Source organism: Pleurodeles waltl, chromosome 5 (genome assembly GCF_031143425.1).
Source record: "Pleurodeles waltl isolate 20211129_DDA chromosome 5, aPleWal1.hap1.20221129, whole genome shotgun sequence".
Taxonomy (NCBI): Eukaryota; Metazoa; Chordata; class Amphibia; order Caudata; family Salamandridae; genus Pleurodeles; species Pleurodeles waltl.
In genome coordinates, this window is record NC_090444.1 from 1187836149 (window position 1) to 1187855218 (window position 19070).

Below are 19070 nucleotides of genomic sequence, written 5' to 3' on the forward strand. Positions count from 1 at the left end.
TGGTAACATTTTACCAGCATTTGGGCTGTAGCCAGACGAACAGATAGTGATTGCCCTACATCTGACCGGTCCCAACCCGGACCAATTGTGATGCAACTATTCCTAGTAGCCGAGGAAATGCCTTGGCTGCTGGAAGTTTACATGAATTATAGTCTTTCCTCACAGTAATAAGACCAGTATGGCAAGTACGCGGACTTCTGTAAGAAATCTTGCACGGACACCAGACTTATTGTGGCACTTCTGGCAATCCTTTTGTGATTTATGTTCACTTGTAAAATGCCCAGTGACTGCTGTGAAGCATTTCATAACCTCTCCTAGAATATTTCCAAGGATATGGATGTCATTCCATTTTCTTAATGTTAAGTGCTCCCTTTCATATATGAACACTAGATTCCTCTCCTTGCTAGGGGCACACCAATACAAAGTATGACTGCTTTCTGATGGCCATTTTCTCGTTTATAGCAAGCCATACAGTATTCCAGTTAAAGTTTAATTAGTGCTATAATGTGTTGTCAGTAAAAATCCCAGTTTTTAATGGAAGGTCCGTCTGTTCTACGGTTTGGTTGATTAAACACTAAAATTAAAAAATAAATGAGAAAAATTAATCTCCTTTCAGAGAAAAACATCCTTTACTGGTATATTTTTGGACCCAAGTTGAAGGATCAACCTTACGTGTTTTTTACCTGTTGGGTCCCTTATTAACAGCAGAAGGTTAACTCTAGCAGTGTTTTTCTGATTGTAGCACCTAATTAATCCTTTAGGTATGAGGTTGAAGAATAAGTGCATGAACTACTTAATGTGACCATTAATCGAGGTTAAGAGAGCACTGACTAACAAGAGAGAGTTTGTCCTTAGATTTATGAGGTATTTCCAGCAGTGTTTTTGTAAGTGGACCTTACTAACAGTGGTGTAGACCATCTCAGCCAACTGAATCATCTCTGCAAATGGGAATGATTGTCACACAAGGCCCTGGAGTTGATTCATTAATTCTCAGTGACTATACCTAGGGAGGGTTTGTGTCCTCCTCAAAGAAGGTTACTGGGGTCCTTACTGTGCTTTTATATCATCTGGAAAAGGTTTGGATATCACGTCAATCAAGGAAACATTTTAGAATGTTTCAATCAATTTTTCCACTGGATGAAGACATTGATCCATGACCGAATGGATCCAAAGGAGAGGTGAAGGTTCCAGGAAAGACAATCACCTGAACACTCCCCTGAAACCCACACCTGCATTAATGTTGTATTTTGCATTCCTCACCAAAAACAGTTTCAATGTGAATTCCAAAACCGTCTTCTGCAAGCCATTCACCTCGGTTATTGTATCACTAGCAGCTCTACTTCATCTTTGTCTAATTATAAAGTATTCTCAGTCTGCAAGATCACATGCTGTTCATCTCTCTCAACCATCCCCACTCTCACATTTTAAGGAGTGGTCATTACAGAAATAGGCCTCACTCCATGGTATCATTGCACAACCTCTAGTTCTTCAAACCCACAATCACACTACTCACCAACCATGCACAGAACACAAGAAGAGGACCTCAATCACCCACAGGTTTTCGTGATGCTGCACCCTCCAAGAATTCAAAACTCTTCAGCCACGCAGATGTCCATCCACCTTTTACCTAATCTATAGATCCCACTAGGATTTTCTTAAAGAAAAGGTCAATCTCACAGCACTACAAATAACTGCGCAACAAAGAAATTGAAACGTTCCTTGATTGCCTCATTCCCTTTAATTAAAACAATGTATCAATGAACTAATTTTTATCATGAGCAACATGCCACATCTAGTCATTTCAGACATTTCATTATTCAACTGCTATTCTCCAACACTGCAGGAATTGGCAGGTCACTTCATCATGCAGATCACAACAGGCATACATACACATTTCTACAAACCCAAACCTGGCAAGCAAATCTATGCCGTCGGGGTCTTTCCCTTTTCCCGGGACTCCTCCAGCAGCTACCGGCAATTCCTCAGTTGCTGCCAGCAGACTCCTCTCCTCTCCAAGTACAACTTTAAAAAATACTTTTGAAACTAACACCAAATGGAAAATACAATCCACCAAACCAAAGCCCTCTGCATCTTGGTACTTCCAAAAAATATTGACAAAACAAGTCATCTTCCAAAACAATCAAAATCAGTTGAAAATGCTCCTTTCTTCGGTATCGCACTAATGCAGCTGAAGCTTCCTAGTATGTCAGCCAGCATGGGTGAACCCATCAGCAGCAGAGCCCTCTGTAAAGCAGTCATATACTACATCAGGCCTTCGTTCCAACCATCCCATAAGCCTCATACTCGACAACTGCAACATTCCTTAACTAAAGATTAACTGGATCAGACATTACACTGTAGCACCAAACAGAATACCACATTGCCTCCCATCACACCTTGCAGCTTCCCGAACTAAACAATGTTAAGCTGACCCATAAATGGCATTAAACACGTTCAGGACTATTAATGTCAGTCCAACTGAAGCTGGATGGAATTAGTCTTTCCCTGCCGGTATGCTCAACATTTCTCACATTGACGCATGATACCAACAATTCCTTCAAGACACACATTGCAGAGAAAATCCAAACAGCATGATGAAAACTTTCACTATTTCCTGAAAATTAAGTCTTCCATCGCAGAGGTGAATTTCAGAATGACATTCCAAACCTTGCTTCACCCCCATTTGAATCGTGGCAATGCCCTGCTGAACTCTGTTCCAGATTCTATAGTGGCACCCGTGGAAGGTACTCTGCCCACCTCCACCCATCTCTTTAAGTGACTGAAAAGTGCAACAACCTAGAGGGCGTGCATTGGCTTTGGCTCCAAACCTACATCTCTACATTCTGCAGCATCCTATTCAGTGTGCAGAATTTGGCACACAAGCATACTTGTCAGAAAAATAATCACTCTCAACGATCAGCGCAACACAAGCAGCCTATAATTCACCAGGCTTGAAAGCAAAAAAAAACAAAAAAAGTGAGAAACTGGAGTAAGACTGTATTACTCTGTTTAGAGGTGAAAACAAACAATATAGGAGATAAACAACTTAGTCAGTGAGAAGGATCTTCTTCAACATCTGGCCCCGATCAGGAATCTGCCTGCCATGCCATTGCACAATTTTTTTTGTTTGCCCCTGCTGCCCTCTACAATGCTGTGTTCTCTCTGAGGTAGGTTTATGCAGTTTAGATAGACAAGAGTTTTCAGTATATACACCCAGATGGCACCAAAAAGCCACAGAGCTATTCAGATGTCTTTATTTTGAGTCCAGTGGTTGAGCAGGTTCACAGTGTGTAACCTGCCCTCAACCGTCATCGTTGGAATACAAAACCTACCATTTTGAAATATTACAATTCATAACCGTTTAGTAAAGGTGAAATCGTAGCTCTGTGAAGTGGCTGGGTGATGACATTCTAGCAATCTAAAAAAATATTACATACATTAATTTCAAAACCTCCCTCCCCTCGAATAAGAATTGATTAAGCATGTTGCTCATGGTCTAGCATGTGGCATGTAGGGCCCACTGACAGGTGCATTCTTTCCTAAATACCTTGAGAATTAAATGATTTGAATTTGGACAAAATATTTTTTGGGGGAAATGTGTGTGTACTATGCTATGTCAGTGAAAATAAATGTGGTCCAATAACATGTTGTTTAGTGCAAATGTACTAATCACGACACATTCAAACATTTAATAGCACAATTCAAAGGTCAAATGTGATATTATTGCCATAGTACAGGAAAATTGACATTAGATAAGCACTGTTAATTGCCTAACAGATTGTAAGTAGCAATGACTTCACACAGGAAACTATTCCCCTAATAGTCATGAGGACTTGCCAATCTGAGTTTACCTTTTTGTCCACATTTAGTGCCTGGAATCCTGGTTCTGTTGAAATACTTTTTGTTAAAAATAAAGACACATGAAAAAAATACCATCGCATAAGTCATTTATGCACATTTAGTTGGGGTGAGGGGGGATAAAGCCAGTCAAGGCTTCCTCTCATGCGTCATGGCCCCTCCCTACACTCAATAATGGTAATAAATGGCATATTGTATTGCACATGTGCATTTATACATGTAGTTGTATTGTTAATGCTGATTTTTCTTTTCATGACACAGATAGCAGAAGACTGTTGTGTGGCTGTATCTGGAAGTATAGTGACTTCTGGCTCAAAGCTGAGTCTCACTTTGGAAGAAGAGAAGACAGATAGCCAGTACTGGAGTATTAGTCCTGAAGGGAAGATCCACAGCAGGCTGAAACCAAACCTTGTTTTAGATATTAAAGGTATTAAAGGCCATTTTTATCTTTAGAGTTTATTGCAGTTAAATATGTTTACTGATTTTCTGGTTGCACTAAAAAGTTTTATATATATATATATACACATATATATGTTCGGTGGCATGTGTAGCTGCTCGGAGTGTTACAAGTTTTCTTCGAAGAAGTCTTTTCGAGTCACGGGACCGAGTGACTCCTCCTTTTCGGCTCCATAGCGCATGGGCATCGACTCCATCTTAGATTGTTTTCTTTCCACCATCGGTTTCGGACGTGTTCCTCTTCACTGCCGTTGTTCGAGTCGGAAAAACGTATAATTCATCGAAAATCATCTGTATTGTTCTCGATCGCGTCCCATCTAGCATCGACACCTCGGTACCGGCAGTCACACATCTTCGGTTGCTCTTCGGGGCACCCGCGCCCAACTTGGGCTTGGTCGGCCCGACTGCAAGAAGCGTCAAAGCCTCATCGACCGGACCCCGTTCAGATTCTGCCCTCGGTGCCACGCAAAGTATCCCTACACAGATCAACATCTGGTCTGTAATCTGTGTTTGTCTCCAGATCACCGAGAGGATACTTGTGAAGCCTTCAAATCCTTCTGTTCCAAAAAGACCTTGCGAGACCGAAGAGCGAGAAGGTTACAGATGGCATCCAAAAGCACTGAACGCTTCGACGCGGGAGAAGAGGAGATGATTCACACTGCCATCTCTGTTCAAGGTTCCGATTCCAGCATGAGAGTACACTTGCCCAGACCAAGACCAAACATAAGCCCTCGGGGACGCCACTGCCGGAAGGTCCTCACAGCACCTCCTCTCAGAATTAAAAGAAAACTGGCTTTCCATGGATGCTTGGACACTGATCAGCCAAAGGCTAATGTGCCAAAAGAGAAATCTCTGCCTCGCCAGTTTTCTCACCAGTCTCCTCCTCACTCTCCTAAACGACCTGCTACACCCACTGCACAGTCTCCTACACACACTATGCAGTCACATCAGGACACAGATCCATGGGATTTTTATGATGACCCAGTATCAGACAACAGTCCAGAGTGCTACCCATCTAAGCCATCGCCACCTGAGGATAGCACCTCGTATACACAGGTTCTAGCTAGAGCAGCATCTTTTCATAACATGTGCATGCATACAGAACCTCTAGAGGATGACTTCTTATTCAATACTTTGTCCTCAACCAACGCCACATACCAAAGCCCTACCCATGCTCCCCGGTATGCTCAAACATGCTCAGCATATTTTCCAGGAGCCCGTTAAAGGAAGGGCTATAACCCCAAGGGTAGAAAAAAAATACAAACCACCACCCTCAGACCCAGTGTACATCACACAACAGCTGACCCCCCGATTCAGTAGTGGTCAGCGCAGCGAGGAAAAGGGCTAACTCGCAGTCTTCTGGAGATGCACCCCCTCCAGATAAGGAAAGCAAAAAATTTGATGCTGCATGGAAAAGAGTGGCTTCGCAAGCAGCCAGTCAGTGGCGCATAGCTAATTCGCAGGCCCTCCTCGCTAGATACGATAGGGCTCATTGGGATGAGATAAAGGACATTATTCAACACCTCTCCAAAGAACACCAAAAGAGAGCCCAGCAGGTAGTAGAGGAGGGACAGGCAATTACAAACAACCAAATAAGATCAGTGCTAGACTCGCAAGGACTATGAATACGGCTGTCACCATTAGGCGGCATGCGTGGTCAGGTCATCAGGTTTTAAACCTGAAATCCAACAGGCCGTCCTCAACATGCCTTTTAATCAGCAACAATTATTTGGCACACAAGTGGACACAGCCATAGATAAAATGAAAAAAGATGCTGACACTGCTAAAGCTATGGGAGCGCTTTACTCATCCCAATACAGAGGCACATTTCGGAATCCTCAATATAGGGGAGGCTTCAGGCAACAGCCCTCTGAACCATCAACATCCCAATCCAAACCCTCATACCAGACACAATATCAAAGAGGGGGATTCTGGGGATGCTACAGAGGACAATTTCCCAAATCTAGAGGAAAATTCCAATCCTCAAAACAAGCCACTAACAACAAACAGTGACTTTGTCATCACTTTCCCTCAACACACTTCCCTTGTGGGAGGAAGAATGAAAATGTTCCACAAACAATGGTTAGACATCACAACAGACACATGGGTACTATCCATTATCCAACATGGTTACCGCATGGAGTTCACACAATTTCTTCCGGACATTCCCCCAAAAGCGCACAAACTTTCATCGCAACATCTTGCAATGTTACAAATAGAAGTACAGGCACTATTGCTCAAACAAGCCATAGAACTAGTGCCTCATCATCAAAAAGGAACAGGGGTTTACTCCCTGTACTTCCTTATTCCCAAGAAAGACAAAACATTAAGGCCAATATTAGATCTCAGGACTCTCAACCTCTACATCCGATCAGAACACTTTCACATGGTGAGACTACAGGATGTAGTCCCATTGCTACAACAGGGAGACTTTATGTCAACACTGGATCTAAAAGATGTGTATTTTCACATACCCATCCATCCAGCTCACACAAACTACCTCAGGTTTGTTATACAAGGAAAACATTACCAATTCAAGGTCTTACCCTTCGGGATAACAACAGCCCCCAGAGTCTTTACAAAATGCCTTGCCGTAGTAGCGGCAAACATAAGGAGACAACATATGCAGGTATTCCCATATCTCGACGATTGGCTAATAAAAGCCAACTTTCAAAAACAGTGTCAACATCACACACGTTTTGTAATAGATACCCTACACACACTAGGGTTCTCAATAAATTACCAAAAATCACACCTGCAACCATCGCAAATTCAGCAGTACTTAGGAGCTACACTCAAAAAGCGCTTGCAAGTCCAAGCCCACAAAGAGTGCAATCGTTCCACACCATGTTGCCAAAAGTCCAGCCAAATCAGCACTACACTGTCCGTTTTGTCATGAAACTCCTAGGCATGATGGCATCATGCATAGCCATTGTCCCAAACGCACGGTTACACATGCGGCCCTTACAACAGTGCCTTGCAAAACAATGGTCACAGGGTCATCTCAAGATCTAGTGCTGATAGACCGCCAAACACACTATTCGCTTCATTGGTGGAATACCACAAATTTAAACAAAGGGCGGCCTTTTCAAGAGCCTGTGCCTCACGCCATTCACACAACAGATGCATCAATGATTGGATGGGGAGCACACCTCAACAATCACAATATTCAGGGACAATAGGACAGCAAACAGAAGCAGCTACACATAAATCACTTAGAACTGCTAGCAGTCTCTCTCTAGCACTAAGAGCCTTTCAACCTCTTCTTGCTCGCAAACACATTCTTGTCAGAACAGACAATATGACAACAATGTACTACTTAAACAAGGAGGAACCCACTGATCACAACTTTGCCTTCTAGCACAAAATATTTGGCATTGGGCAATTCACAACAACATTCACCTGATAGCTCAATACATTCCAGGGATTCACAATCAGTTAGCAGACAACCTCAGTCGAGATCACCAACAAACTCACGAGTGGGAAATTCACCCCCAGGTACTCCACAAATACTTTCGTCAGTGGGGGACACCAGACATAGATCTGTTCGCCACCAACCACTACGCAAAATGCCAAAACCTTGCATCCAGGTACCCACACCCTCAGTCCAAGGGCAATGCTCTATTGATCAAGTGGCCAGGGATATTTGCTTACGCTTCTCCCCCTCTCCCACTCTTTCCATTTTTGGTCAGCAATCTGCGTCAAAACAAACTCAAACTCATACTTATAGCACCAACGTGGGCACGCCAGCTATGGTACACCACACTGCTAGACCCGTCAGTAGTACCACACGTCAAACTCCCAAAAAGGCCAGATCTGCTGAAGCAACACAAACATCAGATCAGACACCCCAATCCAGCGATGCTCAATATAGCCATCTGGCTCCTGAAATCTTAGAGTTTGGCTATCTAAATCTTCCACCAGAATGTATGGAACTCCTTAAACAGGCAAGAAAACCTACCACCAGGCAGTGCTATGCTAACAAATGGAAAAGATTTGTTTTCTACTGTCAAGCAAAACACATAACACCTTTGGATGCGTCCATACAAGACATAGTAGGTTATTTACTCCCCCTACAAAAAGCAAATCTAGCTTTTTCATCCATCAAAATACATCTCACAGCAATTTCTGCTTATTTGCAAAATTAACAGCCCAAATCCCTATTTAGGGTACCAGTCATTAAAGCTTTCATGGAGGGCCTAAGACGAGTCATACCTCCAAGAACTCCACCAGTACCCTCGTGGAATCTTAACAGTGTACTTACACGACTCCTGGGTCCACCATTTGAACCCATGCACTCTTGTCAGATCCAATTCTTAACTTGGAAAGTAGCATTTCTAGTGGCAATCACTTCATTACAAAGAGTTAGTGAAATATAAGCATTCACTATTGAAGATCCCTTTATACAGGTACACAAACATAAAGTTTTATTTTGTACAAACCCTAAATTTCTACCAAAAGTGATCTCACCGTTCCATTTAAACCAAACAGTGGAACTTCCAGTCTTCTTCTCACAGCCAGACTCAGTGGCAGAAAGAGCACTGCACCCATTAGATATTAAAAGAGCTCTAATGTATCACATCGACAGAACATAATCATTTAGTAAAACTAAACAGTTGTTTGTCGCATTCCAAAAACCCCATACTGGTAATCCTATATCCAAACAAGGCATAGCCAGATGGATAGTGAAATGTATACAAACTTGTTACCTGAAAGCTAAAAGACAACTGCTCACTACGCCAAAGGCACACTCCACTAGAAAAAGGGGAGCAACAATGGCATTTCTGGGAAACATACCAATGACACACATTTGTAAGGCAGCCACTTGGTCCACACCCCATACTTTTACCAAGCATTACTGTGTAGATGTTTTAGCAACACAACAAGCCACAGTAGGACAGGCTGTAGTAAGAACATTATTTCAGACAACTTCAACTCCTACAGGCTGACCACCGCTTAGGGGAGGATTAGTGCTTGGTAGTCTATGCATAGCATGTGTATCTGCAACTACACATGCCACCGAACAGAAAATGTCACTTACCCAGTGTACATCTGTTCGTGGCATGTTCCGCTGCAGATTCACATGCGCCCTCCCTCCTCCCCGGAGCCTGTATCCATTTAAGTTCTAATTAAAATGTGTTCATATGTATATAAACATTCCTGTATTTAAACTCTGAAGATACATCTCTATTCCATTGCATGGACATCTCTCGCTTTACACTCTACCACTCCTTCCTTACCCTCTGCGGGAAAACAATCTAAGATGGAGTCGATACCCACGCGCAATGGAGCCAAAAATTAGGAGTCACTCGGTCCCGTGACTCGAAAAGACTTCGAAGAAAAACAACTTGTAACACTCCGAGCCCAACACTAGATGGCAGGACCTGCGCATAGCATGTGAATCAGCAGCGGAACATGCCACGAACAGATGTACACTGGGTAAGTTACATTTTCCATATAGTTGGTTTTTTTAAACACCAAAGGTTACTTGGATCTTATAGTTAGGCTCACATTTTAAATGTACAAAACCATAGAAATTCACCTGTTATAGTTATAATGATCTCAAGTAACTATAGCTGTCCTAAGGTAACTATAACTCGCGCCCCGCTATACTGTTTTTTCTGTCAAATATTTTACTGCAAATTTTACATTGATGTTATCAAAGAAGTCGTGAGTGCCGTAATTTGTGGGCTAATTAGCAATGCATGGCGAGGGCGTGCGTTATAGTTACCTAAGGCACGAGCTATAGTTACTTGGGATAACTATAAAAGGTGAATTTCTATGGTTTTGTACCTTTTAAAATGTGAGCCTAACTTTATCGTCCCTTTAACCTTTGTTTTTTAAGTGAATTTGTATGTTTTAAAAAAATTCAATTTACTAACTATAATTTCGCTGTAACCTTTGTTTTTTTTAGTTAATTTCTATGCTTTTTTTTTTTTTTTTTTAACACAGTCATTTTTATCACTATATGTTAATCCAACCACCAGTTGGCCGCAGGGCCTGGCCTCTGGGCAGTCCCTGCAGCCAATCCCCCTAACCACCCAACCCCATACTGAGCACGGCCTTTGGCCATGTGCAGCAGGAGTTGGCCCCAGGGACCCTATTTGCTGTGACCCACTACAATTCTATGGGAGGGCAGGTCATGCTATATATTTTTTGAGGGGGGGGGGGTTGACGTGCTGCTCCCCTCCCCAGGCTGATCTCAGCCCAAGGGACCCAGCATTTATATATATATATATTTTTTTTTTTTTGGGGGGGGGGGGGGGCATGTAGCCCCCTTCCCCAGGCTGACCTCACCCCGGGGCCTAGCCTAAACATTTCATTTTATTTTTTGGGGAGGGGTGGGGGGGGCTGGGCCGAAAGGCAACGGACCCCCTATCTTATTTAAATGTAGGTCCAGGGAGGTGGCCGTCCCCAGGGAAGGGGAGTGAGTAGGGAAAGAACTGCATTTCTTCAAACATTCTGCCCTGTGTAGGTGACGGTCCCTGGAGCTGCAGGAAACTTCCCATGCACAGTAAGATTCACTGGAACACTTTTTTTGGAACATTTTGTGAAGATTTCATCAAACAGCGCCAAAGAGATAGGCAAGTCAAAAAACACTTTATTGAAAATATGGTCCTAATTATAAGTATCTACTGGCGACTGCTAGTAAGTATCTTAAATCTATAAAAACAAAAAAAACAAAAATATATATATACACTTTGGTCATTATTTCGTTTGGCTCCAGCAACCCACTTGGGGCAAAATGAAAAAATTGCAGGACCACCACAACCAGCATGCACTGCTCACTTGAGAGGCCCACTGGGGCGGACTAGTATTTAAAGAGACTAATCAGGTGCCTGTAATTAGACAAGCTGAAGCCATGCTGGTCTTTTCAGTAAGAAAGAGATGCCTGGAACACCTCCAGCACTGGCTGCACCTACGAGGGTGAAACACTTTTATATTTTTTTCTCTGCTGAAGAAAGGATTGACCTTGAAACACGTGTCCAGAGATGATTTTATAACTTAAGGCCTGGAATAATGAAACTGCTTAAAGAATTCACTGTGAGTTGCTGGCTTTGCTTTTTCTTCCCGTTTATATAACCTGTTGGGAGTGCCCTTTCACATGAGGACAACTTCGTTTTTGATATATATATATATATATATATATATATATATATATATATATATATATATATATATATATATATATAATTTTTGGGAACATTTTGTGAAGATTCGTCAAATGCCCCATTTTTAATCCCCCTAGGGATTTTGAACATGACTACAGGTCGAACCGCTGGACGGAATTAAACCAAATTTGGCAGAAAGGTAGCTCTTGATCCAGAGATTGCCCTTTTTGTTATTTGGTGTAAATCCATTCAGTAGTTTTTGATTTATTAAAACAAAACTAAATTTGTATAAATAGGGGTGCGGATCCTCCACTGATCCTCCTCAGATTCGCGAATCCATATGCCAACCGCAGTGCTGTGATTGGCTGGCCGAACCTGGGAGGAAAGTTGTGTCTGCCATTTTGTTCACTTGGACTCTGTTCCCAATGGGTAAAATAAAGATAAAAAGTACTAGAAGGGGTCAGGGTACAGGTACCCTGGCCCATAGGGCTAATTGAGAGGTCTGTTAGGGACTCTTCATTGGCAAGAAACTCCCCAAAAATTTTAATTTTATTACCAGGAGCTGCTGATCCTCATGGATTCGGGGATCCAGACCCCAATTAAAAAAAAAAAAAGTACACTCACTTATAGATGCTCACACCTACTCACACACCCACACAACCAGTCACACACTGATACACCCACTCACAGACTCACACAGCCACTCACACACCCATACAACCACTCACAAACCCACTCAAAGACCTTCAAAACCACTCACACACCCACTCACAGAACCACACAGCTTTCACACTGCCACTCACACACCCATACAACCACACACACACCCACTCAACCACACACACACCCACTCACAGATCCTCAGAACCACTCACACACCCACTCACAGAACCACACAGCTTTCACACAGCCACTCACACACCCACTTGCATGCCTGCAAATCCACTCACACGCCCATACAGCCACTCACAAACCCACAGACCCACAAAACCACTCACACACCCACTCACACCTACTCCCTCGCCCACTCACAGAACCACACAGCTAGTCACACATACTCACATACCCACCACACACTCAGACACCCACACAACCCCTCACATACACCCTGACACACCCAGGTTATAGTTAGGAAATAGCATTAAAAAAACATAGACCTACACTGAAAAAACACAATGGTTACAGGGACGTTAAAGTTAGGAAATTAAAAAATCTTGGAAATTCACTGAAAGCATAAAGGTTACTGGAATGTTATAGTTAGGCACAGATTTCACTCGTACAAAAGCACTGAAATTCAGCAGTTATAGTTACCTTAAGTAACTATAACTTGTGCCCTTAGGTAACTATAACTCTCACCCTCCCTTTGCAATGCTAATTACCCCACATATTACATCAGTCATGACAGCTTCTTGATAATATCACTGCAACATTTGCTGTAAAATTGTTGATGAGAAAATTGTGCATGCTGAGGGCACGAGTTATAGTTACCTATGGGCACAAGTTATAGTTGCTTGAGATGACTCTAACTATAACTGCTGAATTTCATTGGTTTTGTACGAGTGAAATCTGAGCCTAACTATAACATCCCTCGTAACCTTTGTTTCGTTCAGTCACATATATATATATATATATATATATATATATATATATATATATATGTGTGTATATATATATGTGTATGTATATATATATATATATATATGTATATGTGAGTAGGTAGTTATAGTTAGGAACCAGTTTCCATAGAAAAAGCATTTTTTTGACTTGGCTATATAATTGCCGCTATTTGATGAATCTTTATGCAATTTGTCCCCAGAAAAGTGTGCCCAATGGTCTTGTTGTACATGGAAAGTTTTGGAGTGATCTGTCAAGCAGGGGCTGAGAAACAGTGGGGTCAAAAAAGGTGTGTTTCCAATTTTATTTCCCATAAGGATTTAGAAAATTACTACAGCCCGAACCGCTGGACTGAATTACACCGACTTTGGAAGAAAGTATATTTTAATTTAGAAAGCACACTTTCTGTTATTTGGTGTAAATCCTTTCAGTAGTTTGAGATATTAAAGGAAATCCAAATTTGTATATCTGGGCAGAGCCTAAGCACATACCTAATGCTGAAATCTGATGGGCTGTCAGCACTTCAACTAGAAAGAGATGGCTTTTCATCTTGGCACCAATATACATGATAGCACCTATTGAAATTCATTGTAGTGAATGGCGTGTTTTGAGAGTCACAAAATGGAGAACATATAAAGGGTGATAACAGATTTTAGTTACAATATAAATAATTTTTTGCTAGGGTGATTTTACCCTGTGAAAAAGCCTTCTGCTGGGATTTCATAAATCATGTTTGAAGAGAAAACTGTTATCTCATAATTTTCCCATAGAGGTTATGAAAGGTCCACCAGAAGCTAAAATGAAAGCATATTTTCTGAAAATTCACACTATCTTTCTCAGCCATATGAGAATTAAGTCTCACATTCTCGGTAAAACATGTACTTCCAACAGGAGAAGCCTGTCAGTTGATTCCTGTGTGTTCTGCAGTCTCCCACCATGTTCTAAAAAACAACTAGAGCTCTAACAGTCTTACTTATGACAAATGTGCGGCGCACCTCAATCCATCTTGATTGAATCAAAGTGGTAAAACTTAAGACATTTAATTTCGAAAGGAACAAAGTGAGGAGGATCATTTTGTCTTAGAAATTATGGCTATGCTGTAGAAAGAAAAATTAGGACACATTTTAAGTGAGTTCTCAAATATCTTTATGTTGTACTTCAACAGGACCTGCCTGTCTGTTGATTCCCTTGTGTTCTACTGCAGCGTCCCAGAGTGTTCTAAAGAACAACTAGAGCACTAACAGTCTTACTTTTGTCGTAAGTGTGGCACACCCGAAATCATCTTGATTGAATTAAACTAGTAAAACCTAAAACATTTAATTTAGAAAGCAACAATTGTTCTATAAATTATGGTTAAAGCTGTAGAAAGAAAAATTGGGACATGTTTTAAGTGAGTTCTTAATATATCCTCTTTTATTTAATTACAACATTCTGACTTGTAGACTGAAACATGCACGTTCTGAATTTATGCCAAAGGTGTGACAGATCTGACTGCTATCTTGATGGAAGCAAAGTGAAAAACTGAAAGCATTTTCTACTGAGGATACTGCAGTAAATGAAGAGATTAGGGAGCTTTATAATAAAGGAGTTTCCAGTGTTGCCTTCTAAAGCCCAAAGCTGTTGATCAACCAGCCCAAAGTGAGCCCAAAATGAACCGGTCCTAGTCCAGAAAGTAGCCCAAACTTTTAACACTGAAATTATGCAATCGTAGGCTGAAGCACACATTTTAAAGCATTAAATGTCCAAAAAGGTTTCATATAAAATGGTTTAAGTAATACCCAAACTGTAGGTAATGATTTATTTGTATTTAACTGCCGTGCAAAGAACGCACTGCACAGCTCAGCTGGTAACGCCCTTGCATTAAGAGTCGAAAACAATCCCTCTTTGTCATCACTACCCTTCACGTGATCCCATCCAGTGCTTACTTTGTGCCTGTTGTTTCCAGTGTGGAATACCCAGCACTTATTTTTGAGGGCCGGCACTTATTTTTCTGCCTCAAGCATTTACTGCGAGCAAAAGACACATATGGGAAAGGGGAAAAGCAGAAAGCTGCAAGAGTGAGCTGAAGGTGGAAGGAGTGGCTGTATATAGATTAAAGAGGTCTGAGATGGCTTCAGGATTATGCTGCCTCTGTATTCCGTGCTTGGACATTTAATAGCAGCAGCCCCGTGTTTCAGAGGAGGGCTTTGGGCACCGGCACTGATTCCATCCGAACCAAAGCAGATTAACCAGTTGTTGCGCCGCATTTTTTCTGATAAATCCCCTCCACACCACTTCGACCACTGAAATGAGAGTGACGCTGCAATCAAATGACATCACCTTATGGGCGACTATTTAACTACAGGAAATAAAGTGCAGCACACCTACCTTAACCTTGTCTTCCGCTGCGCACCGACCACACGTCAGTGTCGGGGGGGGGGGGCAGGCAGCAGGATGTTCAACTTGGCAGTTGGCACTTGGCCTGGGGCCATGGCGCCAACATAACAGGAAGGGGGGAGTCTCCCGGCCGGGCCCCAAAAAATCTCTCACTTTGGAGCTGGGCAGGGCACAGGCACACACAAATTGGCGACTCGGCGTCGGTGAGCGCAAACCACAGCCGCACACAAGAAGAGAGGGTCCACATGCGCACCATCGTAGCTTTTAAATTGCGCCACTGGGCAGGCCAATAATTTTTGTCAGGGCCGTCAGTTGGTAGCGCTTTCGCGTGTGACTGGATTGATGGCCCTCTGCCCCAGCACCACGCCCATTAAAGATGAATGGCAGCCACACACGTGCTGCTGGCTGCTGCTGGCTGTTGCACCTGTTGTACTTGTACATAAATAATTTGTATCCAACCATTTTCCACAATCCTCCACATTCCACTGACTGACAGCCCACACTGTCCAATCAACGCTGCACGCACAGTGCAAATCGCATGCTTTTCACTGTCACTCAGCAGGGGCAGCCTTGTCCTGCCCACTGCCGCCAGCTGCGCACTCAGTCACTCGCTGCAGCATGGATCATATGACTGAGTCCATGATTTAATATATTCTCACGTAGGGAGGCAGGTGGTGGTGATGTGGTGGGCTGCGGCCCGCGTGGGCGTCACTAGGTCACATTTACAGTGTGGCAGAGGCCCTGGGCTGCCTGAAGAAGAGGCTATTGAGTACACGTCCGCTGCTGGTGGCACGGCGCCACCCCGCAAACATTTTTTCGCACAATAGGCTAATAAGCGCCCAACAAATAGGCACCCGCAATTGGGGTTTTTTCCTGCACAAATGGGAAAAATATGGCCCATTAGTGCGGGAAATCGCCCAATCTGGCAACACTGTAAAGGGGAGGAAAGTGGAAGTGAGACTGTGAGAGTAAGAAGACCTGAACGAGGTATAGTGTGTGGCTACCTCGCTCCAGGTAATAAAGGTGGTCCAAATTTCACTCCCCACGTAATGCCTTGTTACTACAAAGAAACACTAGAAAAAATATATATAGACTGTCGTAATTTACTTCCGTTGTCTCAGGCCTTCATAAATTCAGTTGCTGATTTTCTCTAAAAAAAAAAACTTATGCTGGAAAGAGGTTCCCTTATGTTTACTGCTCGTACTGTGAAGAACTTTCCAGTAATTAATTAACACACACAAATAAAAGGGAATTAGACATAATAGACATCTCAGCGATGATAAATTCATTCACTGAGATGCAAACCAGGCAGCTCTCACCCAGAAGTATACTGTAGAAACTAAGGGGACATGAAGAAGGTACACTGTCTTACTTGTTGTCTTCTAGAGTGTTAGTTCTTGAAATAGTTCTTGGTTCCATGTTCAGACTCGGCAGCCGTTGTCAGTGGAAGTTGGGGAGGAAGGCGGAGTACAGCAGGAATTTTCATTGTTTGACTTGTGGAATAAACATTCTTCATATAGTACCTGCCAGAGTCTTCTCTTTTACTGAACAACTACATAACAAACTTGGGGATGAGCTTGGTCAAGCCTCCATGCACGCTGCTTCTAGAGTGCTACGTCCTATCACAGCTGCACCTTTCTACACACGAAACTGACCGTAGTCATCCAATCTCAGCCCGGCGCGCTGCGCTGCTGGCTGCACAGGCGCACTGAGTCTGACTCGGAGCGGAGGCGCCGCCCAAGGTAAAAAAAAATCCGCACAACATTGATAAAGAAGCCCAAAAAAATAGCCACCCGCCAGTTGACTATTTTCTCGCACAAATGGGAAAAATGTCGCCCATTTGTGTGGGAAATAGCCCAATCTGGTAACACTGGGAGTTTCCCAAGATGTTCACCAGAGGAAAGAAAAGCCCAAGTGCAGCACAAATATCACCCAAATTTAGCCCAAGTATAGCCCAATGATGGTAGTGTGCAAAACACTTCTTTTTTTTTTTTTGGGCAGGTTTATATAGCGTATACCCGAACAGGAGGTACTGGAGTGCTTTACATGAGCATTAGTTACATTACTCAAAACACATTCCTTTTGGGCTTTAGGCATGGGGAGATTAAGTGATTTGCCCAGAATCATAAGATGTCCAGCTGATGCCAAAGCTCAAACCTGGTTCCCTAGTTGCAAAGTTTGCAGCTCTGGCCTAACACCACATTCTCTCCCCTAAGTGCAAAATATATTCAAGTGATCAACAGGATAAAAAAAAATCAAGATAGCAAATAATTTAAAAGTGTTTTGTCGCTATTTGAGAACTCAGAACATATGTCTTCCTTTTAGTTTTTTGGAGCACTAACCCTAATTTCTTTGGGAATAAGACCCTTTCATTTTTATAATTTCTAAAGGGAAATGCTTTAGGTATTACAGGTTTGATTTCATCAAGATGATGTAAAGCATGCCACACTTTTGTGATAAATATATAATGTCAGTAATCTAATTATTCATTAGAATACTCTGGGGAGGCAGATGTCAGGGGCATGGACTCTGCCAATTGAGGGCAGGGAGGAGCGTGTGGAGGGAACAAGCTGGCCATGCTGGGCAGGCATGGTGGCAGTGGCAGCACAAGAGACCATGGAGGGCAGGGGAAAGGGGGCAGGGGCAACAAACCAACCATGCAGGACAGGCAAAAGAGGCTGTGGCAATATAACAAACCATTGAGGGGAGAAGGAAAAGGCAGTGGCAGTACAACCATACAAGCCAACAGATCTGACTCAGGCAGGAGACTCCCAATGTTTTTAAGCTCAGAAGGGCTTTATTTTATCTGTTTTCTGCCTAAATTCTAATTTTTTTCAGTGTACGTCAATGCAGAAAATCAGTTCTCCAGGTTTTTTATTTTCAAATTTCCCTCTTACTACGTTCAAAATGTTGGCAAGAGGAATGGGATGGGGTCATGGACTCATATAACAGAGGGCAGAAGGGAGATGGGCAGGGGCACCAAATTGACCTTGCAAGGCAGGTGTCAGGGGTTGCAGCAGCACAATACACCACACAAGGCAAGTGAGATGGCAGTGCAGCACAACGGACCTTAGAAAGCAATAGGGAGGGGACTGGTCTATGCACTTGGACAAACAGAGCAGAGGGGGGAAAAAGGCAAGGGCAGCAAGCTGACCATACCTGACAGACGGGAAGGACAGTTGCAGTATAACACACCATGAAGGGCAGGAGGGAGTGGGCAGGGGTACGACAACGGATCAGACAAGGCAGTAGGGAGGGGATAGGGTCCTGCACATGGAAAACTGAGGGAACGGGGCAGGGCAGGAGCAGCAAGCTGGTTCATGAAGGGAGCAGTGGCAAGCACACAGACATCGAAGGGAAGGAGAGCAGCGGCAGCGGCAGCAAGCTAAGCAGGAGGGCGATGATGGGGCATAAACTTGGGCAACGGAGGGCAGGAGGAATGGGCAGGAACATCAAGCTAAATGGAGGGCAGTGGCAGCCCACCGGACCCTGTAGAGCAGTAGAAAGTGGTCTGGTGCATGTACTCGGACAACAGAGGGTAGGGAGGAGGTGGATGGGCCAGCAAGCTACTGTTCAGGGCATGCGGAAAGGGCAGTATCCGATCAATGGCCACACAGTGCTGTAATGAGGGAGAAGGGCCATGGACTTGGACAG

The 19070-nt window shown here is 43.1% G+C and overlaps 1 protein-coding gene across 5 annotated transcripts in view; it reads left to right on the forward strand.

Annotated features, from left to right (window-relative positions):
• CRYBG1 (crystallin beta-gamma domain containing 1) overlaps positions 1-19070 on the forward strand; it is a 785716-nt gene that overhangs the window by 758370 nt on the left and 8276 nt on the right. For all 5 annotated transcript variants that reach the window (XM_069235429.1, XM_069235430.1, XM_069235431.1 and 2 more), the window contains one exon: positions 4120-4285. In XM_069235429.1, the coding sequence (XP_069091530.1) occupies positions 4120-4285 (166 nt within the window). The remainder of the gene's footprint in view (positions 1-4119; positions 4286-19070) is intronic.